General features: G+C 50.0%; 1 protein-coding gene across 2 annotated transcripts; it reads left to right on the top strand.

The window, feature by feature from the left end:
* The first annotated feature begins 10,263 nt into the window (after positions 1-10,263).
* Prelp (proline and arginine rich end leucine rich repeat protein) lies at positions 10,264-21,663 on the top strand. Of its 2 annotated transcripts, none has more exons than XM_021173406.2 (3): positions 10,264-10,424; positions 16,461-17,437; positions 19,161-21,663. In XM_021173406.2, exons 2-3 carry the CDS (start codon positions 16,477-16,479, stop codon positions 19,334-19,336), a joined length of 1,137 nt encoding a protein of 378 aa, XP_021029065.1. In that variant the 5' UTR covers positions 10,264-10,424; positions 16,461-16,476; the 3' UTR covers positions 19,337-21,663. The 2 variants fall into 2 exon arrangements, with proteins under 2 accessions (XP_021029065.1, XP_021029070.1); XM_021173411.2 differs by having other exon boundaries at positions 16,447-17,437.
* Positions 21,664-24,420: the final 2,757 nt, after the last annotated feature.

Below are 24,420 nucleotides of genomic sequence, written 5' to 3'. Positions count from 1 at the left end.
CTGGTGTGAGTGGCACCACCTTTCCTGGCACATGAGGCCTGGGTTCTATCTCCAGCACCTCATAAGCAAAACCACAGATGTGCCCCAGTGGGCATGTGCAGGGTGGGCTTCAGGGAAGGCTACACCCGTCCTGGAGGCTCAGAACCATGGCCACAGGGACAGAGAGTCACAAAAAGATGGCCTGGCCTGGCTCACCACTTAAGAATTGCTGACAAGATGGGGGGACTGATGGACACTCATCAGTGCCCTAGCAGGAGACACAAGCAGCCTTAAAGCCAGGGTCTCTCTGTCAGGGGAGAGACCCTGACAGAGCTGGGGTTCTTGGCATACTGTACAAGAGCAGTAACAGGCTCTCCTGTCACACCCACTTAAGGAGGAGAATCTGGAATTAGATTGTCAGTTGCTTTTCACAGCCTCCAATGTGAAGATTCTTTTTCAATGTTGACAAAAAGTATGTGGGGCAAAGGAGATGGTTCAGTGGGGAAGAGCTTTACTCTGCAAGCACAAGAACCTGAGTTCAAATCCCCAGCACCCATGTAAGAGACTGGGCATGCTGTGACTCTAGCATTGATGGATCCCAAGAGCTTACTAACCATCCAGCGTAGCCCAAATGGTGAGCTTCTGGTTCAATGAGAGTCCTAGCTTCAAGGCAATAATGTGGAGAGGAATAGAGGAAGGTATCCAACATCCTGCTCTTACCTCTACACACAGGTGAGCAACACACACACACACATGCACACACATGCACGCACGCACACACGCACGCACGCATATAGATGGTGTGTTAATAGACTAACAAGAATAGAAAACTCCTGGTAACCCAAGCAAGCCCTGGGGCACAGAGGTGTGTTTAGACCTCTACACATACCATGGCTGTACGGCACACATGAGCAGGCAGAGCAGATGCTCAGGTGCAGGTGATGTATCTGCTCTCACTGGGTGTGTGACCTTGAACGTATAGACTAGATGCAAAGTATCTGAGCAATAGGTCTAGTGAGCTCTGTTCTACTGGGCTGTAGCCCTGGAGCATGCGTGCAGAGGACTGGGAGACACTCACCATGCACGGACTCTTGAGAGGACTTTCTAGGATTGCTGCTCCCGGCAGGTATGAGGACCCCCCCCCAAGTCATGGATCGTAGTCTTTGACACGGCTGCATTGCTCTTGCCCCCCTAGATTGTGACATGAGACATAGCTGACCAAAACATGTCTAGGGACTGACCACGGTCTTGTCATTGACCTGCACCATGCCCTTGTGAGGCAGTCAACCCGTGACTCTGAGGCATAGAGCAGTTTAACAAAGCAGGCCAGCTCAGCATAACAGCAGGACCTGACTGAATACTAGAGTTAGGCATCTGTTACCGCTGTGACATTTTGCTACATTAGACAAGAGTGTAGGGGTGCGGTCAGAGCACCCAGGAACCTGGAAGGCGCTTACCTTGCCATGTAGAATGTCATCATCCACCTGAGCCTGGCTTCCTGAGGACCCACCCGGGGCTCAGAGTGTAGCTCACTTAGGCTGCTGTCCAGCCATGGCAGCTGGTCAGGCTTTGCTGGGATAGTCTCGGGTTCCCAGGTGTGTGTTTGTGTGTGTGTGTGTGTTACCAGTTCTACCCTGCTATCTTTGCAGGACTGATGGGACAGTTTACAGCCAGGGGAGGGGGACTTAGAGATCCTTATCCTGCCTGTCCTCATAGCAGGAACTATGGAATGCTTACCTCTTCCCTCCTGGCCTTTCCCCCACCTCCTGCTGTTGAAATAAGCAGAGAGGTCTGTGGGGAGAAGGAAGTGGAAACAGCCTACAACATGCCTTTGGCCCCATTTTCCACAAGCTAAAGCCCTCGGGTTCTGGGTATAGACTGGTGTCTTGGCCAGAATTAAGGGAGTTAAGAAAACTTCCAGGCTGGGGACTGAGTGAAGAAGAATTCGGGAGATCAGTAGGGCCCAAGAGAGACCAGCAGCCATCTCTCTCACAAAACAACAGGCAGCAAGGGATATAACTTCTTTCAAAAGGAAATGATCACCCGGCAGAGGGTTTCTGTCCCTTACAAACAACTTTCCAGGAAGGGATCAAAGAACTGCTGAGCTAGACCAAGGCTGGGTGAGCATCACCGCAGGGTTGGCCAGGAGCAGACTGGCACATCCTCACCATAGCCCTCCCTGCCTGGTCCAGCAGATGAGCCCAGAGTGGGGACACAAGGACGACATGGAACTCTTGCCGCTATGCTAAAACAAGTTCTCTGTCCCAGTACTGCAGAGGTAGGGTAAGTAAGGGGGCAGGGTTATTTGCTTGATGAGCTGATGAACTCTAATTAATACCTGTACATGGGCACACAGACTCAGAAGGGACCTGAGTGGCCCAAGGGTACCTCCTCATCCTGGAGAAGCAGCAGGAACCAGGACTGGTACCATACATGTAAGTCTCTAAGCCCAGTACTGATGACCTCAAAGTCAGGGGCCCAAGCCAGGCACGGTGAAACACAACTCTGATGCCAGCATTTGGAAGGGAGGAGAGGCAGGAGAATCAGGAGTTCAAAGCCATCCTTAGCTACATCGTGGCATGCAGCCAGCTTGGGTTATATACTAATTAGCATTCTCTGGAGAAACGGGCACTATGGGATGAATTTATATACATTAAAAGAATGTATTAAATCATTTTATGTTAAAATAGTAATAACAACCAAATCACAGCCGAGAGCTGTTTGGGCCTCCACAGCTAAAGTAACCCCACGGTGGCTTTCTCTAACTGTGGGTTGGCAATGAGGCTCAGTCCTCCAAGCGGGGTGCCTCAGCACTCCCTATCTGGCTCTGGAAACCTGAAAGCTTCCTTAGTCCACAATAGAAGGCTGGGAAGGCTGGTCTGACATCAGAGAAGGAACCAGCAGCAACAGCAACAGAATAAAGCAACTTAGTAAGACAGAAGGCCACACGAGCAACAGGAGAGACATTTTCCCTCTGGTGCCCTTTTAAACTGGGCTGCCACCAGGATGTGCTGCCCACAATCAGGGTGGGTCTTCCTGTGTTAGTTAAAGCATTGGGGACAGTTCTTCAGGCTTGGCTCCCTCTCCAGGTGATTCTAGTGTATGGTAAATTGGCATTCAAACCAACCATAATAGGCCCCATGAGATCCCGTCTCAAAATAACAACAATGAAATAATCAAGAGCCCAAATGTCTGTCAGGAGGCAGTGGTTAAATGAACTTGGGGGAGGAGAAACACAGAGAAAGGACTGTGGCTGCCAACATGGGGTAACTGGCAAAGCATCCTGGGAGGGAAAATTTGAAAGATCAAAAGCAGGTGCTGATGTTGCCTAGCCAGCAACTCAGAAGGCTGAAGCAGGGGGATTGCAACCTGCCTAGACTATGAAGAGAAACTCTGTCTCTAAAATGGTAGAGATGGAGGAGGGTGGTGGGGGGGGGGGGGAGGGAACAGAGGAAGAAGGGAAGAGAGGAAGAGGAAAGGGCAGGGAGAGCAGCTGAAAGAGGAGGAGGAAGAGGAGGGGAGAAAATGGAAGGAAGAGGAAGAGGAGATTGTAGTAGTTGTCAATTAATCTCTTCTCTGATCGACACGGTGGTGGCCACTCATTCTTCTCTACCTGCCTCAATGTTCTGGGTTCTCGAATGAAAGACATACCCCATACTGCCTTATATTTTAATGCCATAAACAGCTCAATGGCTGGGCCACTCCCAAACATCCACGTGGCTAATACCTCCCCTCCAATATTCCTGAGGTACTACTTACTAAAATCTATATTTCATCGTTGTTGTCCTAGATCCAGTTGAGGCCCCAGGGCTGCTATTCCCTGGCCCTGACATGTGGCTGTCTCTCTGTCCTTTACTTCTCAGGCGTGGCAGCTGGTCCTTTCCTGGAGACTAACCCTTTTCCTGCTCCTTCCTCAGTCCTTTTTCCTGGGAATCCTAGAAGTCCTGCCTCTGTCTCCCTGCCCAACCACTGGCCACTAGCAACTTTATTAACCAATCAAAACCAACTGGGAACAGAGACCCCAGTATCTTATGTATAGATGTGGGGATTCTCATGTAATTTTGGGGACCAAATTAACATAATATAAGCAGCAGTAGACCAAATCTAATTAGACCAAAAGAGAGGATAGAATAGTATTATTTAAAAAATTAGATATATGATGGATTACTAAATTTTTTCTTGTTTGTTGGTTTGTTTGTTTGTTTTTGAGGCAGGGTTTCTCTGTGTAGCCCTGGCTGTCCTGGAACTCACTCTGTAGACCAGGCTAGCCTCAAACTCAGAAATCCACCTGCCTCTGCCTCCCAAGTGCTGGGATTAAAGGTGTGTGCCACCACTGCCCGGCATTAAATTTATTCTTAAAGCATTGTATAGTCATAATCTTACATTGGTACAGAATGTATATATTGATACAGGTTTAAGGTTTTCATTGGTATATATCTTTATATCTTGATACAAAATATGAAATTAATATTGTTATTCTTGTGCCTATGCAACTCATTTACGAATACAAGGCTTAGCCGGGCATGGTGGTGCACACCTTTAATCCCAGCACTTGGGAGGCAGAGGCAGGCAAATTTCTGAGTTCAAGGCCAGCCTGGTCTACAGAGTGAGTTCCAGGATAGCCAGGGCTACACAGAGAAACCCTGTCTCGAAAACAAACAAACAAACAATGCCAAGGTTTATATATAGTTATATATAGCTATATATAGTTATATTAGATTCTAATTTAATTATAATAAAGTGTTTCCAATATTATTTAATTAGAAATAGCTAAGAGTAGTCAACGTTTAGCAGTTGAGATATACTATATACAGTCTTCAAAAACATCACAAATCTACAGAATATGACATTTAACATCATTTCGTTATTAATAGAATTTTTGACTGAGAGACATGTCTGCTCTTGACCATACTCCCTTCATGGAGTTATTGACCAAGAAGATATTGACCATCATTACCTCCATATAGAGTTGTTCCAGTTGTGGCAAGGTAGCCACTGGGCAAGAATTGCCCTAATTCATCTACAGACAAAAATACTGTCTAAGAAATGATATACAATGTGGAATAGTTGACAGCTTAACCCTGCCAATACAGGGCAAGCTAGTCCTTCATAATTCCTGCTTCACTTAAGGTCTGTCAAATGGTTCTGGGCCAGAAAGCTGAAGACTGATGCTCTAACATTCTGAGGAAGAGGGAACTCTCCAGGCAGTCAGCTGTCTCAACAAATTGCTTAAGTTTTTGAAACTATGTTTTTGTGCTTCCTATATATTTAGGAAACTAATATTTAATTTGTTCTCTGATCTCTGATGGGGTTGAAGTTATAGTCTCATAATTAAACTTAAGTTGTCTAACATTAAGGAAGATGATCTAGATGTAAAAAGATGGTTTTCAGATGGTAGTACAAGTTAAAATCAAAACATGATTCTGGTAGAGAATTGTAAACTCTTTAAGTTAGGATGGATGATAGAGTAATGCACCTAAATTGGCAAAACTGATGCACTATGTATTATTAGTGTATATCATACCTTATAGTTTATATAACTGTTGTTACTATGTTCATTATATTCTGAGAAAAAAAGGCCTTTTTAATGGACAAAAAGGGGGGAAGTGTGAATTTGGTCTAACTCTTGTATTATAATTGGGTTCCCAAAATAAGATGCGGAGGGTCCCTGCAAGCAGTTGGTTTTGATTGGTAAATAAAGTTGCCGATAGCTAGTCGCTGGGCAAGAAGACAGAGGCAGGACTTTAGGATGCCTGAGCAAGGGACCAAGACAGAGAGGGAAAGATAGGATGGCCATCCCAGAAAAGGAGTAGCAGCCATGCCTGAGAAGTACAGATACATAGACAGTCAACATGTTAGAGCCAGGAAAGACCGACCCAGGGGTCTAGGTCAACAAAGATGGAATATGGATTTTAGTAAGTAATAACCCAGGTATGTCGGAGGGGAGCATGTTAGCCACATGGAGGTTTGGGAATGGCCCAGCCACTGAGCTGCTCAAGGCATATTAAAATGTAAGGCTGTGTAAGTGTGTGTAAGTGTGTGTGAGTGTGAGTGTGTGTGAGTGTGTGAGTGAGTGTGAGTGTCTGTACGTGTGAGTGTGCGTGTGTATGTGTATTGAGTGTATATTGAGTGTGTGTGTGAGTGTGTGTGTGTGTGTGTGTTTTATTCTGGAACCCAGAACAGTGGGGTGGGTAGCAAGGAACTTATCACCACTGCCACTGCTGCAGCTGGGGTCAATTTGAGGAAAGGTTAATTGCCAACTGCAACAAAGGATGGCAAAGGGAGGAACAGCTCTGGGCAGCATCCAGGCCTGGGGCTTGGACTTGTGATTCCAGCTACTCAGCAGGGTATGGAAGGAACATAGTTGAGCAGTCTAGGCAACTTAGTGAGACCCTATCTTGAACCACAAAGAAATTTATAAGTAAAAAAGCAGGTTAGAGATGTAGCTCTGGGATAGATTGCTTGCCGAGTGTAGGCCAGCCTAGGATCCTCAGAATCAGAGAAGTGGGGAAGGGCAAAGAAACTCCTGGAGGAACCTGGGTGGTAAGGACATAGCCCATGGACCCACATGGCTCCTATACTTTTGAGATTCCAATCAAGAGAATTATGACACATTTTTAAAAACATTTTTTTTGTACAAAGTGAATGATAGAAGCTGTCCTTGTTTAGCCCTCTTAATAGTAATAAAACAGACCCTGTATTGAGCACCCAGATGTGCCAAACCCTTGGTGGGTGCTGTGGGTTCCCAACAATGTATAGGCTGCTGTCTCTTCCCAGCAGAAGCCCAGGACCCCCCAGCTGGACAGAGGGATGGGTGCCCCAAGATTCCCACAGCCTCTCCCCTGCTGTGCATCCTAGCCTGGGAGCCTCTGTGAGGGGTGAAGGTTGGCCAGCTTCTGTGGGACCTAGTGACCATGCTGAGGTCTGAGCCAAAACCCCTAATGCCTACCCTGCCCTTCCTGGCAGTGGGAGGCTGGGCCCCTCTTCTCTGCGCTCCAGGGAATAGGGTGCCATGTCCACAATCAACCCTTTCTTCTCTGGCTGTAGTGCTTGCTGCAGCAGCCAAGGCAGCCGTTACCAGGAGGGTGAAAGAACAGTGAGCCCCAGACTGATGGTGGTGAGTGTGGGCAGGCAAAGTCTCCAGGAAAGCAGCTGAAACCCACCACAGTAGGAGGTCACCTCTCTCCTAGGTCTGCCCTTCCACTCCTCCTTCTACCAGCCATGCTGCCAGGTTTTCCCTGGTGGCTGAAGCCTGGGTACTACATTTCCCACACTCCCCCAGCAACCCCAGCAGTGCTTTAAGTGCTACAAGAGAAAGAGATAAATTTGTCACCTGCTGTGTGTTTCCAACCCAGTGAGAGCTGAGGATGCTCACTCTGGAGAAGCCTCAGCTGTGTGGATGAGTTATGCTCCTGAGCCCCTGCTTCCCAAAAGCCTCTCTGGATCCTGGGGATAGGCAAGGAGGAAGATGGGGTTATTTTAATACATACCCCCCGAGGAAACCGAGGGTCAAATCTGTTTGCCAGCTATCAAGAAAGGAGCAGAGCTGACATTTTTAACCCACGAGTCTCAATACCACTCATTTCACAATGTTGGAAGTGACTTCAAAGGTCAGTTAGTATAACCTTGAGTTTGCGAAGTTACAGAGGGAAACTGACAGCCAGGTCTCAGCAGTTCAGGCCTCTGTCCCCAATCTGGAGACTGTTCTATCCCCTGTCAAAGACAGTAGAAAGATAGGTTGGCTATCTCTGGTGTCTCCAATGATGGGAAGATGCAGGTACCATGTAAAAAGAAGGTGAGGCCCTGACTCTGCTAAAGCAGTAAAGAGGGCTGGCCACAGTGTGGAGTGGGAAAGTTCCTGCCCTAGCTAAAAGATAAAATAAGATAAAATAAAAGTAGAACACTCCAAAACATAACAGCAGGTTTGTGGGAATGGGCACAGTAGAAACAAAATTGGCATGAGGGGACAGTTATTATTTATTTACTTAGTAGTTACTTTTTTTGGGGGGGGGGGGGTTTGAGAATGTCTAACTCAGTTTTCCATACTGGCCTCAAACTAGTAGCAATTCTCCTGCCTCAGGCCCTAAGTGCTGAAATTACTGACAGTAGCCACCACACCAGCATGAGGTGGTAACCGTTGATCTGGGTGTTAGGTGATGATGTGATGGTCTCCTGTGTGTATCTGAAGGCTATGGGCACGGCTCAGTGGTAGTGTGTAGGGCTGTGGGCCCAAATCTGCTCCTCCACTGGGCACAGGCACTTGGGGGAGGCAGGACATGGGGAGTTTTACTGGGCTTACCTCATGCCACTGCCAGGCGGGTGTGGGCAGCAGGGAGGTACTGGGAGTCTGAGACCTGTGAAAGCTGGAGCTGGCTTGGGGTTCTCCGAGCCTATGACAAGTCAGGGTCCATGGGGTTTTCAGGCTCTTGGACATCTAGGTGCTCCTGGAAGTCTCAGAAGAGCTGAGAACAGAGTGGGGGCCTGGGGGCTGGGTCTAGGACAGGGCCAGGGATCAGGGGGGCAGAAGAGGAGCTCCAGCTAGTCCCACTTGGCTTCATGGGTGGCAGTCTTGGTGGTGGTTGTGGCAGGGAGCACCGAGAGGTCTTCTATGGGAGATTAGACATTGGCTCTGTAGGCAAAGGCCTTCTCCACGGCTCCCCATGTGAAGAGACCAAATCATTTATTGTCATGGTGGAAAGTAAATGTGTAAAACCATACCCCACTTCTCAGGGCAGGCCTGAGATAAATACCTTTTGCAGGGAGGAACGTCTGGGAAGGGAATCTTACTGGCGATGCCCTCTGGGCCTCTAGGTATTTCATTAGCATGGAGATCTCTGCCTTGAGCCTAAGTGACCACAGATCACAACTCTTTTCCTATTAAATTGGTCTGAGATGTTAAGGATGCCTCATCTACATGTGGAAGGACTTGGGGCATTGCCCCCATGTGACTGATGGCCACAAATCTATGGGGGGCGGGGGGGGGGGGGAGGCTGAGGCTGGTGACAGGGGCCTGGTGCCTGGGAACAGGCAAAGCTCCTTAGATCCCTTCAGGGTCTCTGGGGCTTCAAACTTTTAGCTCGACCAAGGACCAGGCTCACGGTCCATGGCCTCACAGTAGAGCACTGACCTAACACAAGCAAGGCCCTGCAGTTCCCTCCAGCACAGGCTTTTGGGGGTTGTGATAGCAAGAAGGCAGGTAAACAGGCAGTGAGTGACATTTATATCTCTACGCTGGCTAGGATTCCCTACAATCCCTTCTGAAGCTCCACGGTCTTACCTGAGACACAGATACAGAAACAGGGGCATCTCAAAATCAAGTGACTTGCCTAAGAGCACACTTTATTTCCTGTGAGTGGATGAGCCGGGGACTTTGAGGAGTTGGGGGACAGTGACAAGCGTCCCTTGTGGGCTTTGTAGGTCTCTGATGACCTAATGGTGACTGAGTGAGTGTTTTCCTTAGGTTCTGAGCCAGAAGTTGTACTGAATGCGCTTTAAAGCCAAGTATGCCTGACTTTTCAGATGGGGACGGGGCGGGGGGAGGGGGGCATTGTTCAGCTAACAGAGACTCTTGAATTGGTTTCCAGGAAGTGGATATGCACTGGGAGCCTGGGATCATCCCTTTTCTGTGGGATGACCACACAGCCCCCAAACCTCACCTGAGTGTGTGACATAAAGCTGGAGGAAAAGCCCCAACACCGTCCTCAGGAACTAGAAACAATGGCTTGCGGATTTACAATTGGAAACCTGCTTTAACTTGGCTGTGTGATCCTCAGGCCAGAGTGGCCACCAAACCAGTAGTTACCTCTTATATCAGCCCACTGCACAGTGAGTCTCCACTCCCTTAGCAAGCTTCTGGGCTGTGGTAGGGAAATATTGTCACTGTGTATGCTCTGAAAAGTGTCTCGTGGCTCCTCGGTGAGTTGAAGAATTGACATCAGGGAAGTAAGGCGCTTGTTAGAAACTCAAGTGGCCAGGGCTGGACCCAGCGACCCCACCCTGCCTGCACAGAACCAGAGGCCTTGCCAAGTGCTTTTCTCTCTTGATTTGGCTTAGTTTCCAAACACGGGTCAAACGGTCCCTCTTCAGAGCAGCAGCAGCAGCAGGAAACATTATTAAAAGTGAGCCGTTAGCGGGCATCGGGTGTGGATTTTTGGCTGCCAAATAAAGACTTTATTGTTGTCATCTCTCCTTTCCCAAGCTCCCTCCCTCTCTCCTCTGCTCCCTCCTCCTCCCTGCCCTCCCCCCTCTGATCTGCCCCTCCCTCCCCGAACTAACCTCCCCACCCCAATAGGATCTGGTAGAAGACAAGTCAGGCAGACACACGCAGACACGCACCAACTGGGAGACCAGAACTTCTAGCTGGCTCTCTGCTGCCACGGCTCCAGCAAAGGTGGGGAGGAAGAGAACAGTGCCCCAGAGTCCAGAGGAGAGGCAGGTGTGTGCAGGTAAGTTCAGGCAGTGGGCGAGAAGACTAGAAGGCTCCTTCCTCCAGGGGTTCTCTCTAGCTCTGTCCAATCTTTCTTTCCTCCCTCCTGGCCTTCTTCCTTCTCATTTTTCCTCTCCAAAGAGTTCAGATGTAGCCTTCCTCACTTCCTGATGACACTCTCTTGCCTCTCCAACATCCTGCATCCTTGTGTTTGCTCGCTGCTGAAGTTAAACTTTCTAAGTGCAGATGTTTGTGGAGCACACAGAGCTGTGTCGCACACAGAATTTGAACAGAGCAGGTGTTGCCATGGGAACTGGACACTGGAACCGAATTCTCTACACCTTTCATGTATTACCATGCAGTGCAGAAGACAGACAGACAGATAGACAGACGGACAGACGGACACACACACACACACACACACACACTGGGTTTTGTCTCTTACTCTCTCACATGCCTGACCAGAGACAGCGTTTTCCTGCTGAGATGACAGAGCCAAACGACAATCACGCCTTGGCTGGTCAGGGAGGATATGAACAATCAAGTGATCCTTTTTTTTTTTTAATTTCTTTCTTTTGAGCTTAATCAGGCAGAAGGGAGAGAAAAGTGGCTCTCCAGCCTACACAGTATCCTGTCAGCAGCCTGAATTCCTGTCTCCATCCCCAAACCACTTGGCTCTTACAAAAAGAAGTCAAGCTTGCCTGCAAGCCTTAGAGGCCTTAACTCCTGAGTTAACAGTTCTACACACACATGCACACGCACACGCACACACACACATAGTCAGAAACACTCTTCTCTCTGAAGTTATTCTGAGATTATCCTGACCAGTCAGCTGGTAAGGGGGCTTGAAGTAGAGGAAGCAGGGAGGGGAACCTGGGAGCCTTACTTGCATAGCTCCCTCCTCTCCTGCAATAGAGGGGCCCCATGGCAGTAAGAAGGGGGACACTACTTGATCCTCAGAGGGCCCTGAGCAGTAGGCAGGGAATATGAAACCTTTACTAAAAACAGGGACAGACACTCATTACAGACCCATCAAACAGAACCCAAGAGGTCCAGAGCTACGTTAATACATCCTGAGACTCCCCTAACTCCCTTAGGGTTCACAAGGGCTATGTGGTGTCCTCAAAAAGGAGCCCCTGCAGTCCTGACAGTGAGGGCTGAGAGCCACTGCAGGAGGGAACAAAGCAGTCTCTTGTGATTACTAACATCATCCATACTAGGCAACCATACTTCAGGGGAACATTCTACCTTAGTCTATCTCCTCTTACCTGCTAAGCTACCTGTCCCAGGTACCCAAGAGCTGGTACTGGCTGTCACCATCCCTTCTAGATTCTCTCTCCCCGTACCCCACAGCTCTGTTCCATTTGACTCTCTCAGAGGACAGACTAGTTGATAATGTCCCTTACCCACCCTCACCTTCCCAGAGGGCATGTGAGGAGAGCATCTCAAGGCTAGAAGGAACAACAGCAACAGCAACAACCACAACCACAAAGGCAAGGAGAAGTCCTAGATCTCAGAAGAAGCCACAACCAGCCAAAAAGAGAGATTTCCATTTGCCAGCCAGTGTCCCCACCTCTTCAGAAAGCGGAGAGCTGGGTTAGTCAGTCAGGATGGAGACACACAGCGGGCTTTGCACGGGTGTCTGGGGAGTTCCAATCAGTTGACGCTGAATGTCCAATGTGGTCTTCTGAGCCACACAGGGAATGAAGTTTCTCTGAGTGAAAGACCCAGTACCTATACTGTAAGAAGGACCCCTTCTTCTCCAGCAGTAGGGAAATGAAGGATGTTAACCAAGCAAGCGGTCTGATGGTGGGGGGAAAACCATTACTTCAGAGTGGTACCAACAACCCCTGGACACACACTGAGCAATCACTTTGCACATTAACTATTTTAACCCTTCCAGCATCCAGACTGGAGCTGCAGCCAGGTGGTAGAATGATTGTATAATATGCACAGAACCCTGGTTTTAGCACCTCCAAAATAAACTTGGTAAGCAAGCCTGTTTTTTAGATGTGGAGACTGAGGCTTGTGTAGTAGTCCCGAGCTAACACAAGTTGCAGGGTGGGATCTGTCTCTATAACCATATTCAGCATCACAGGGATTCTTCTTGGCTTTCATCAAGGATTAAAGGTGGTAGGGAGAGAGGCAGAAAGGTGGATAAAGAGGGCAGTGAGTTTTCAGGGATCACCTGACTGTCCATCTGATTTCTTCCCCATTCCCCTGAATGGGGAGCCTGTTCTTTCAGACTCCTTCCCTAAAACCATACAACCTCCATTCTGTTTACATTCTTCCTGTTCAAACCAGAATACGGTGCTTACTCTGCAAGAGTGTTAAACTTGGCTTTAGTACTTTTTGACCTACACTGCATTTTAAAGTTGCTTGTGCCACTAACATCCGACAACTAGGAGAGCTTTGCCCAACCCCAGTTCATGCTGTGCATTTTGAAGAACCCCTCTCCCTGGGCTTTATTGGCCCAAGGTACCTCAGCCCTATGCTGGAGGAGTCCAAACATTGACAGTCCCTGGGCTCTTACAACAGATCAATAGGACAGGTGGGAAAGAGGACTTCTGCACTTTCAACTCAGGGAGCGTCTCCCAGAACCTGCTCTTCTGTAAACACATTGTCCCTGCCATTTCCAGAGTCTTCTTTCTGGGTCGTGCCTTCAGATGTGTGAGCTCAGCCCATCCTCGTACAGATGTCAAGCCTCTGGGGCCCAAGGGGAGAGTCAGAGGATTCAAGCCCAGATCCACGCTGTCAGAACTGAAATTTGAATTGTAAACTCTTTTAAGAAAGACTTCTAAATACAGAGCACGAACTGGGTTTGGGTAAAGCCAGCAGCTTTTTGAGAGGCGCTGAAAATTGGTCCATTTGGTGAGGGGCGTAGTCAACGAGTACTCATTGATTGACGGTGAGCAGGGCCCAATAGGGATCCGAATTAAATGGGAGGCGGGGAGGTATGTTTTCAGAAGCATAAGAGATCTTAAGCACAGACACCCTCACCCGGAGGGTGCTAATGATGTGGAAGGCAAGAGCTCAGGGCCCTGCCTCTGGTCCTTGTTGATGAGACTACAACCCATCTCTAGTTTGCCTCAGCGCCTCTTTCTAGAGCTCTGAGGCAGGGGAGCATGGCTAGAGAGAATGGCCATGCAGTGAGTACTTCCCAGAAGCCCAGGACAGCCTGGCTCGGCAGGAAGGGGGGGTGTGCCTATGAGGACGGCCTTGGCAATGAGCAGTTCCCTGTGCACTCTGCACACAGATCTCTGGTTCCGCCCGGGCCGGGAGAGGAGAGGGTTGAGCCTCATCGCCTAGTGAAAGTCTCCCACTTCAGATTCAGGGAGCTTGTGTTGGGGGAAACTCCTGGGCCTCTGGGTGGAGGAGCATGGCTAGCCCTGAGATCCAGAAGAAAGGCTCCAAAGGATAATGGGTAGATAAAGGTTCTCGAAGAGTCTGGCGTGGGGCATGGTGGTGCACGCCTTTAATCCCAGCACTCAGGAGGCAGAGAGGCAGGCAGATTTCTGAGTTCGAGGCCAGCCTGGTCTACAAAGTGAGTTCCAGGACAGCCAAGGCTACACAGAGAAACCCTGTCTCAAAAAAAAAAAAAAAAAAAAGAGTCTGACTTGGGCATGAGGAAGAAGGAGGCCTGGGGACCCCATGTCTGAGACAGGCAGGTAGCACGTCCCACTGGGTAGCCATGGCAGCGGGGGCAGGGCTGCCCAGCACATGGACAACAGAGACCCACCCCTTCCCCAGCATCAGAGCCCAGCTGCCTGGGCTGTCTGTCTCCAGGGAAGGCTCTGCTGGATGTCCCAGAAAGCTTTGTTTGGCTAACTTAGTGTCCATTACATCACCTTGGAAGTGCTTGTGGCACCAAGGGCAACAAAGCAAACCTGGGAAATTTCTGTCAAACCTAATTTTGGCCTTGGGGCAAGGTTTCTCATAGCAGGGCGGGCAGGGGTGGCGTAATTTTGCCCACATACTTCTAGATAATTTATAAGCAAAGAGATTCCAAAAGAACAACAAGAAGAGAATAAAAACAAATCAGTTTTGCAAAGACTGGTGCTTTTAAAATGTTTTGGAATAGTAAGGCTTTGCCCTCTTCATTTCTATGTAACACGACTATTCTATTTTCAAGAAAATTAAAAGCTTTATTAAAATGTTAATCCATAACACACCAGTTACAGAGTGAGGTGGGGCTGGGCAGCAGGGGTCAAGTTTAAATGTTGCAAGGGACGTGCTGTCTTCTTAGTCCTCTCAGAGAAGCCTTGGTGCAAATAAACCAAGAACCTAACAGCAGGTCCCTTGTCACAGAAGGCCCAGGGAAAATGACCTTCTAGATGTCCCCAAGAGGCTTGTTTGAGATGAAACCCACCTCAGACAAGAGAGAGAAATATCAGGCAGGATATACTCCACCTTCTCCAGTCTACCCTCCTTCCCACCTAGGCTGACACATAAAGCTCACACATGCATACAGGGCCCTGAGAATGTATACAAACTGGTATGGGCTAGGGACAAAGAGGTAGGTAGGGGTGTGTGTGTGTGTGTGTGTGTGTGTGTGTGTGTAAGCATGTTTATAATGTGCATAAACCTTTAGGGACAGGCACAGTTAAATTCTGCCCATTAAGGATGAGCTCTACCAGCTTGCCTGTTATCTGTCACATTTAGCTCCACACCTTGGGAATCCTGCCACCCCCTGTTCCTTTCCTTTGACCAAAGCAAGCAGAAGATAGTTCCTAATAAAAGCAAAGGGAGATTTGACATAGATCTAGGCTCAGGGGATAGGTGGAGAATGGAGGCCATGATTACTGGGTTCCAGTATAAGCTAGGGACACACTTCAGCCCACTCTATGTCTGAGAAGACTAAGCATCTTATATTCTGAGAGCTACGATAGTGGGGAAGATTCGAGGTGACCCTGATGTGATGTGCAAAGTATCGGGGTGGGGAGCTGTAGAGAAAAAGTACAGGCACCCTCTCCCTGGGCCCCTCCTGACCCAGGCTGGAAAGGGGAGCTGGCCCTGAGAAGGTCCTAGGAAGGACCTTTTCAACCTAGCTCCCACTGCACAAGCCAGCAGAGCCACCCAACAAAGGTCTTCAGCTCCTGATCCCAGTGTCACCGAGGTTACAGGGAAGTGCTTCCTGACGTCCCCACTCCAACATTATCAGTTCCAAAGTATATGGAGTGACAATACCAGGTCCAAAGAAAGGAAAGTGTTTTCCCCGAGCCTTTTTATTCCTTTCCTGTTTATTTTCCCAAGGGCCTCTACATCTGGGGAAGAATTCTTGGCAGGGCTCATGCTGGCAAAGACAGGCAGTCCCTGGGCCAAGTGCAGGGGAGGGGACAGAGCAAGGGTGAGTGGGTGAGCGCTGGTATCTGAGCAGTTCCCTTCCAGGACGCCTCCTGCCTTTCTGTCCTGTGCTCACTGTCAGTCTCCTGGCCTCTTCAAGCCACTTATTCCTCCCCACCTCCCCCCACCCCCAACCAGCCACAGTGGGAGCTGGACATGGTGGGTGGACTGCAGACCATTTATAGCAATGAAATGTTTTCCTCTTTTCTTCAAATGCTGTGTCTAACCACCCTCGTGTGTGTGTGTGTGTGTGTGTGTGTGTGTGTGTGTGTGTGTGTGTTCTTACCTCTCTCAGTATTTCTATCTATAACAGATTTAAGGAACAAAGCCACTCAAGCCAACACAGACATCACCTTGGGGGCCCCTTCTCAGTGTACCTCCTCAGATGGTGCACAGGAGTGTTAGGCACCGTTTGAGAACGTGGAATTTGGATGGAACCTTCCAGACCCACTGCTTAGGACTCTGGGCCATATCCTAGCATCCCTATGAAGAAGGTGGAGAGCTTTTCTTGGGGGAGGGGTGGTATAAAAAGTGTTGAGCAGATTTTGGATGTCACACCTGGCAGATCTTAGAGCTGGAGAGAGCACCCCCTGCCTGCCCCCACCCACCACCCCACCACCAAGGGTTTCCAACATGCCTCAAGACCCCTGTGCTTTCTACGAACATGCACCTTTCCACAAGAGGCTAACTACTCCCAGTCTCCTTCCTGCAGGTACATCACCTGGATCATGAGGGCATCCTTCTTCTGGCTCCTCCCACTTCTCCTCATCTTGGCCTCAGTGGCCCAAGGCCAACCGACAAGACCAAAACCTGGGATTAGGCGTAAACCCAAGCCGAGGCCCACACCCAAATTTCCTCAGCCCTCCGAGCCAGCAGAGCCGACAGACCTGCCTCCACCTCTTCCTCCCGGCCCTCCATCTGTCTTCCCTGACTGTCCACGGGAATGCTACTGCCCCCCTGACTTCCCGTCAGCCCTCTACTGTGACAGCCGAAACCTTCGAAAGGTCCCCGTCATCCCACCCCGAATCCATTACCTTTACCTGCAGAACAACTTCATCACTGAGCTCCCTCTGGAATCTTTCCAGAATGCCACGGGCCTGAGGTGGGTCAACCTGGACAATAACCGAATTCGCAAGGTGGACCAGAGAGTGCTGGGGAAGCTCCCCAGCCTGGCATTCCTCTACATGGAGAAGAACCAGCTGGAAGAGGTACCATCAGCTCTGCCCCAGAACCTGGAACAGCTGAGGCTGAGCCAGAACCTCATTTCCAGGATCCCACCCGGAGTGTTCAGCAAGCTGGAGAACCTGCTGCTCCTGGATCTACAGCACAATCGGCTGAGCGATGGCGTCTTCAAGGCCGATACCTTCCAGGGCCTCAAAAACCTCATGCAGCTCAATCTGGCCCACAACATCCTGAGAAAGATGCCCCCCAAAGTCCCCCAAGCCATCCACCAGCTCTACCTGGACAGCAACAAGATCGAGACCATCCCCAATGGGTACTTCAAGGACTTCCCCAACCTGGCCTTCATCCGTATGAACTACAACAAGCTGTCAGATCGCGGGCTCCCCAAGAACTCCTTCAACATCTCCAACTTGCTGGTGCTCCACCTGTCTCACAACAAGATCAGCAACGTGCCGGCCATCAGCAACAAGCTGGAACACCTGTACCTCAACAACAATAGCATAGAGAGTGAGTTGGGGAGGTGGGGCAAAGGGGAGAGCAGAGGTTCGGTGCAGCCACACTTTCTCAGGAACACCACTGTGAGGTTATAAGAAGCAACTACTGGGACAGTGGTATAGCAGCCGTCTCCTCTTCCTCCTCCTTTTCCTCTTCCTCCTCCTCCTCCCCCTCCTCCTCCTCCCCCTCCTCCTCCCCCTCCTCCTCCTCCTCCTCCCCCTCCTCCTCCTCCTCTTCCTCCCCCTCCTCCCCCTCCTCCTCCTCCCCTTAGATAGGGCTTGTGTAGTCCTGACTGCCCTGGAACTCAATCTGTCATCCACAGATCCCCTTGCTCCTGCAGGTGCTGGATTAAAGCTGTGCACCGCCACCCAGTTTAGAAATCTTTCTAATGTGCACATAAGACCTTACATTCTGCAGGGCGGTGGTGGCACACACCTTTAATCCCAGCACTTGGGAGGCAGAGGCAGACGGATTTCTGAGTTTGAGGCCAGCCTAGTCTACAAAGTGAGTTCCAGGACAGCCCCTGTCCTGAAAAAAAACAAAAAACCAAACCAAACAAACAAACAAAAGACCTTACATTCTGTCCTTAGCATTGAAGACAAGGAAAAAGAAACCCCACTATTGGCCTCATTATTTTCTGCATCTGAGTAACCTTGAAAAGATACTAGACCCATATGGAATGTCTCCTTTCCTGTAAAATGAGGGTGGCAGTATCTTCTAACACAGAGTCAGGGGGGATGACTTAATCGTGTATGGATGGAGTGCGCTGAACATCATGCTTGAAAGGCATGAGGTTTTCTTTCTCCATCCCTTCTCATCAGCGTCAGCTTCTCTGGCCACTGGATCTGTAGATCAGACAGACACAGAAATACTGCTAGCTACTCTCCTAACAGTAGAACAGAGATACAAAGTGCTCATGTCCTGGGCTTGGCCTGCCCGCTGCAAAAGAAGCCAGCAGCAGCCATGGCAAAAGCCTTCCCAAATCTGAGCCTTGGCTTTTAGAAAGTCTGTGAAGGGGAATCAGAGGCAGCTACATAGTCAGGGTATAGAACAGCTAAAAACTGTTTTCTGATTCTATTGGAAGGTTGGAATGTTCAGCTAGGACAGTTTCCACAAGGAACACTCACAGAGTCCCGAGTTTGATGTGTCAACTGTAGCCCAGGACATGAGGCTCGGTCCTCTTCAGGCAAGTGTCAGGCCAGACATGGCAGTACACATGTGTAACCCTGGTGCCTGAGGAATAGAGGCAGGAGACTCAGAAGTTCAAAGCAGTCTTGGACTCCATGAGACAAAACAAAACAAACAACAACAAAACTCTGTCAACTGGGCATGGTGCCTGTAATTCCGACTCTGGGAAGAATGAAGCAAGAAGATAGGGAGTTCAAGGTCAACCGAGGAAGTAAACTCGCCTCTGAGAGCATTGCCAGAAAGGCTCAGAGAAAGAAGCTACTGTTCAGTTGTTTAGTCCTCGAATAAACCATTCCTGTAGGAAACGACCCCTCCACGATCATCCCCAACTGAAATCATTTTACAAATGAATAGACTGGCTCTAGAAATTAGATGATTACAATCATACCTGCTCTGGAAATTAGGTGACCTACAGTCATACTTTGCCAGAGTCACCCTGTCCAGAGAAGAGGACAGTAGAGCCCACACTCTTGGCTTTTGTCCCCTTTCTCCTCTCCAGTGCTGCCAGTTCCTCTGTGGTTGACTTCTCTCCCTTCTTCTTCCACAGAAATCAACGGGACCCAGATTTGCCCCAACAACCTAGTGGCCTTCCATGACTTCTCCTCGGATCTGGAAAACGTGCCCCACCTGCGCTACCTGCGGCTGGACGGGAATTTCCTGAAGCCACCCATCCCACTGGACCTCATGATGTGCTTCCGCCTCCTGCAGTCCGTAGTCATCTAGGCTGTGCCCAGAGCTGGACCTCCTCTGACAGCACTTGAAGGCTGGTGGCCCAAGCTCTGGGGTCCACTGTTTTTATCTGTCTCCCTCTCTCGCTCCCAGCCCTGCCTTTCCTCTCGTCCCTTCATGAGGATGGTAAATACTGTATAACCTGCTCCGGCTCTAAAGCAAGATTCCCCACCCAGCCCAAAGACACCCTGCCAGCCAAGACCTCTGCTCTTCTTTGGTCTCCCTTTGCTTCAGAAACACAGGCGTAGGCCAGCAGACGCATCCCCTCTCTTCCCCCACACCGCAAGTCTCTCATGGGTAAGGCTGGGCCATGGACTGGCATCTTATTTTAGTCTTATCCGAGTCAGAAGCAGAAGTCATTCCAGAGGTGAACCCTGGAAAGTTCCTCCATTGAGAACTCCTCCATTTGGGTAACTCTGTCTCAAGAAGGCCGACAAATCCAGCTCTCCTAGGCCTGAGATCCCTTCTGAAGCTGTCCTCTGCCACTGTTTCCTGACACCAGACAGATGTCACCCTGTTCCCTGCTGTCTCGAGTTCTTCAGAAAGGAAGTGTGGGGGATGACTAAGGTGGGGTGGAGGGTCAGGGTTTCCCCACAACTTCCAGCCTTTCCTCCTCTTCCCATCTCCCTCCTGTGGGGCAAACACAGTACACACCCTCTTGGCTGGGCCTCAGAAAGGAACAGCCAGGGACAAAGTGGTGCAAGGAACTAGACTTTGGCTAATAGGAGGGTAGCTGGGGGGTCAGAGCCCAAAACTGGGCCTATGTGGATGTCACCAAGCCCTGCAATCTCCCTTAGCCAAACTTGACAAGAGGACAGACTTCACAATGGAGGGCGAAGAGACGTCACACCCACTTCATCTGCTCTCTATTATGTGTGAGACTCGGTCGAGTCATCCCACCCCAAGGGCAGTTCTTGAGAAACAGAGGAAGAGGTGGAGCACCTGGGAATCTCCCAGAAGCCTCTTCCACACTGGGGATTAGCCTCTATCTCTAAGGCTGACTCATCAGCGACATCTGGTGGCTGGTGGTGCAATACTGCAATTCCCTGATTCCCTAGGGGAAGAGGGCCATGGGCTTTCTCCTACTGGGTCTGAAGGAAAGGGCAGAGGCTGGGGGTTCATTCCTATCAGGAGTGATTGTGAATGGGACATGTTTTGAGAGTCTAAGGGAAGCTAGTTTGACAGAGGCCTTGCCAGGGCTCTTTTGCTCTCAGCTTCCACATCTGTAAACTGAGTCCCTCCCAGAGCTCCTGTTTCATGTCTGTGCACCCTCTTCTAGAGCACACCTAACGCAGGACAAGTGGCGCCACCCACCCTCCCTCTGCAGTAATTTATTCCCTGCATAGAGTGTTCCTCCCCCGCAGACTTGCCACCCTCCTTCCCTAGCCCAGGTGAGCAGCTTGGCGGGTTTCCAAGAACCTGGGCTTCCTGCCTTTCTCTTCTTCCCTTCTCCTCCCTCACTGGAAGGCTGCCTTTGCCCTGCCACACTTGCCTGGGAGGAGGAGGAGGAGGATGTGGAGATGAATGTTCTAGAAGTGAGTGAGGCACAGGACCAATCCTCCTTAGGCTGGGGAAGTCTCTGGAGGCTTTTTCCTCTCCCCAAGATGGTGTCACACAACTGTTTTAAGACATTGGATTAGGCTGGGCCCTGTAGTCCAGAAACCCCATTTATATCCTCCATCACCTTTCTCACATTGAAAATAGAGCCCACTTCACACAACCTCTTTTCCCTGCTGTGCAACTTCCTCATCCTAGTTGCAGCTGGTTTCTCCAAGGCTCCTGCTTAAGTCAATGCATCATTACGGCTGAAAGCAACCTGGTGCTACAGCCTGGACAAACCCCTTCTGCACCTATGACAACCTGCAACCTTTGCCCCTTTCAGGAGGTCCACGGGGATCACAGCTCCTGTGGCTGCTAGGGATGGGGGCAGGCACTGATCCTGCAAACCTGAACTAGCATCCCACCATCAGCATCCCATTATCCAACCGTGGACCTTGCCAGCTTCCTCCACCGCTCTCTGCAGCCATCAGCTAGAGGGACAAGAGTTAAACTGGCTTTACAGGAAACACACACACACAGTGCTGGTTACCTTGGGGTTTAGAAAGCCCCTCCTCACACAAGTTTCTTCAATCAGTGCCATTAGCATTTATACATGCAGGTGCATGTGTGTGCATATGTGTGTGCACATGTGCATGTACACTCGCCAGCTCTCACCCTGTACATCTTATCTATTCTCCAAAAGACCATGTTAACTCTGATACAGCGTCCGCATTCCAACAAGCTTCACAGAAGAGGAAATAAAGTCATATGGAAAACACCCAGCACGAAGCTGACTGTGTGAATGAGTCAAAGGCAGCAAGAATACTTTAAGCAGTCTTTTCTCCAGCTCCCTACTGCTCGCTGAGAAGATAGGGAGAGAAAAAGAAATCTGTCTTAAAAGGTGTGTTTTAAATTTGTGTGTATGAGCATTTAGCCTGCATGTATGTATGTGCACCACATGCGTACTTGGTGACCACAGAGGTTAGAAGTTGGCACTGGATCCCCTAGAACTGGAGTGATGAGTGGTTGAGAGCCTCTGTGTGTGTGCTGAGGACCAAATCCCAGTCCTCTAAATGAGTAAGTAATGAATGCTCCTAACTTCTGAGTCATGGCTTCAAGCCCCCCAAATACCTTATTAAGAAACTCCTAGCAGCTAGGGGTGGTGGCTGCCATCCCAGCACTCAGATGGCAAAGACAGGCAACCCTCTAGGAGTTTGAGACCAGTCAAGGCTACATAGTAAGATCTTGTCTCAGAAAGGAAGGAAGGAAGGAAGGAAGGAAGGAAGGAAGGAAGGAAGGGAGGAAGGGAGGGAGGGAGGGAGGGAGGGAGGGAGGAGAGAGAGAGAGAGAGAGAGAGAGAGAGAGAGAGAGAGAAAGAAAGAAAGAAAGAAAGAAAGAAAGAAAGAAAGAAAGAAAGAAAGAAAGAAAGGGAAGAAAGCCTCTTCTTAGACAATATCCTCAAAAACTCATAACCTTCATGTAAAAAATTAAAAAGTATCCCTAAAGTCAGTCCAGAAATCTAATAGCTCCACTTGAAATCAAAGCAGCCATGTTCTTTGAAACCACCGATGTCAAATTGTGGAGGATTTCTCGGTGCGCAGCACCAAGGCACTGCAGGAAGAGTCATCTTTTCTAACTAATTGGAGAAATACAGTGTGCACAGGAAGTGCCCAGGGCAAGCAGCCAAGGACCAAATCATCTGGAAAGATCTACAGGCCACGCACAAGTTCAAAAGGACAAGAGTATGATGGCCAGGGCTCTCTTTAGAGGGGATTTGGCTACCAAGGGGGATTCTCAACCCGCCTAACCTAGGCTGTCTTGTGGAGGATGAAAACTGACAGATGCCCTCGCCCAGCCCTATCTGCCTGGTGTGTGCCAGGCAGGCCCCAGGAAGGAATTCAAAGCTGGAGGGTGCATACCCCATGCCATTGGAGAATTAATTACTTGATAAGAGGGTGGGGTGTATGCACGAATTCTTTTCTCTTAGTTGTAATGATGTTAACTGTATGCAACTCAGCCTAGGAAGTCTCGCGTGAGCCGGCTCTGAAGAATGAAAGGGTATGACTTGGAAGGAGAGGAGGAACGAGTCGGTAGCTAGCTAGGCTGGAGTCCACATCGGAGTGGGTGGGGGTTCCCAGTTTTCAGCTGCGGATACCAAAAGGCAGGCGGGTCTCTGAACTTTTCTGCCCTCCTCTCTCACTGCCCACAACAGGGCAGCAGCAGGGTCAGCTGGCCAGACTTCTGTGTTCACATGGCCTGTTGCCTCTAGCTCATCAGTAACACCTCGTGTCTGTTAAAGGGCAGCGCTTGGCAGGCTTGTGGATCAAGGACTGTGCCCGCCCGCTTGCCCGCCCGCCTGCCGCTTCCCACACAGGTCCACGTTCCCATCCACCAATGCCCCCGAAATCCATGGGAACGACCGACCGCAAGCTTGTGAAGGCGGGAATAGAAGCTGGGAGAAAGTGTAGGATGAGAGACTGCCTGCATCGCGGGGTTTGCCTCGGGGTGGGGGGTTGGGGGGGAGTGCGTGGGAGCAGGCGCAGGCGCTGTGCAGGATTGGCTGTGCAGCCTGGGATTGCGGGGGCGGACGCTCAGGCGAGATGGCGCGACTGGGGCGGGGTGGGGTGGGAGAGGAGCGGCGGGAGTGTGGAGGGGGGGGGGTGTCACCGAGAGCAGGGAGAAGAGAGCAGGTGGCAGGGGGAAATGAATGAACAGTCTCATCTATATTCCTTGCAGGGATAAATTGCGTGGAGTTGGGCGGGGGCCACGGTCTCGGCTGTCTGTGGGGACCGAGGGTCTTTGGAAGAACAGAATGAAGGGGTAGGGCCAGCCAAATGTGCCATCTGCTTCGAGGGCGTCCTCTTGGCTTGTGACTTTTATCTCCTTCCACCCAGCTGAGTTTCTGAAGCTGTCAGTTCCCAGATGGGGGATCTCCGAGACAAAACAGCCTTGTTCTGGCAGGCGGCCTCTTCGGGTTGCCCAGAATCCCCTTCCCACCCCAGCTGAGGAGTCCTCGGGGTCTATTAGGTCTGCCCACTCACCTGGCATCGCAAGCTAGGGATGTGTTCTGCTAAGGCCATCTGTTCTGAGGGTAGAGTCACTGTGTTCTCAGGTTCCTGAGATGAGGTTGTAAGAAGGTGAGCCTTGTGAACTCAGAAAACTCAAAATGTAGTGCTAGTCTAGGCCTGGGTGACCTTGGACCAATCGTTTCTCTTTTGCCCTCTGTTTCCTATCGGTGGTCTTCAAAGGGCCTCCCTGCTGGGATTCAGGGTGTGACCAGAGGAAAGGAGGAGGGGGTGGAGAGCATCAGAGAAGAGCCTGGGCAGTGGAATCCAGATGACATTCGCCAGCCCCTACCCTCTTCTGGGGATATCTGAGACACATCCCAAGGAAAGATGGGGCCCATGGAAAGTCAGAGTTGAGAGAGAAGTGTTAGGTTCCAGGCCAGAGGCTATGCACAATGACAATGTCTTGGGTGTTTGTAAGCCAAATTCCCACTCCTGTCCTTGTCCTTTCTTCCTACAGGAGTTAGAGAACTT

The sequence above is a fragment of the Mus caroli genome, unplaced genomic scaffold (genome assembly GCF_978045245.1).
Source record: "Mus caroli unplaced genomic scaffold, Mus_caroli_1 scaffold_1, whole genome shotgun sequence".
Taxonomy (NCBI): domain Eukaryota; kingdom Metazoa; phylum Chordata; class Mammalia; order Rodentia; family Muridae; genus Mus; species Mus caroli.
The sequence above is the reverse complement of the archived record's forward strand: the minus strand, read 5'-3'. Positions and strand labels throughout refer to the sequence as shown.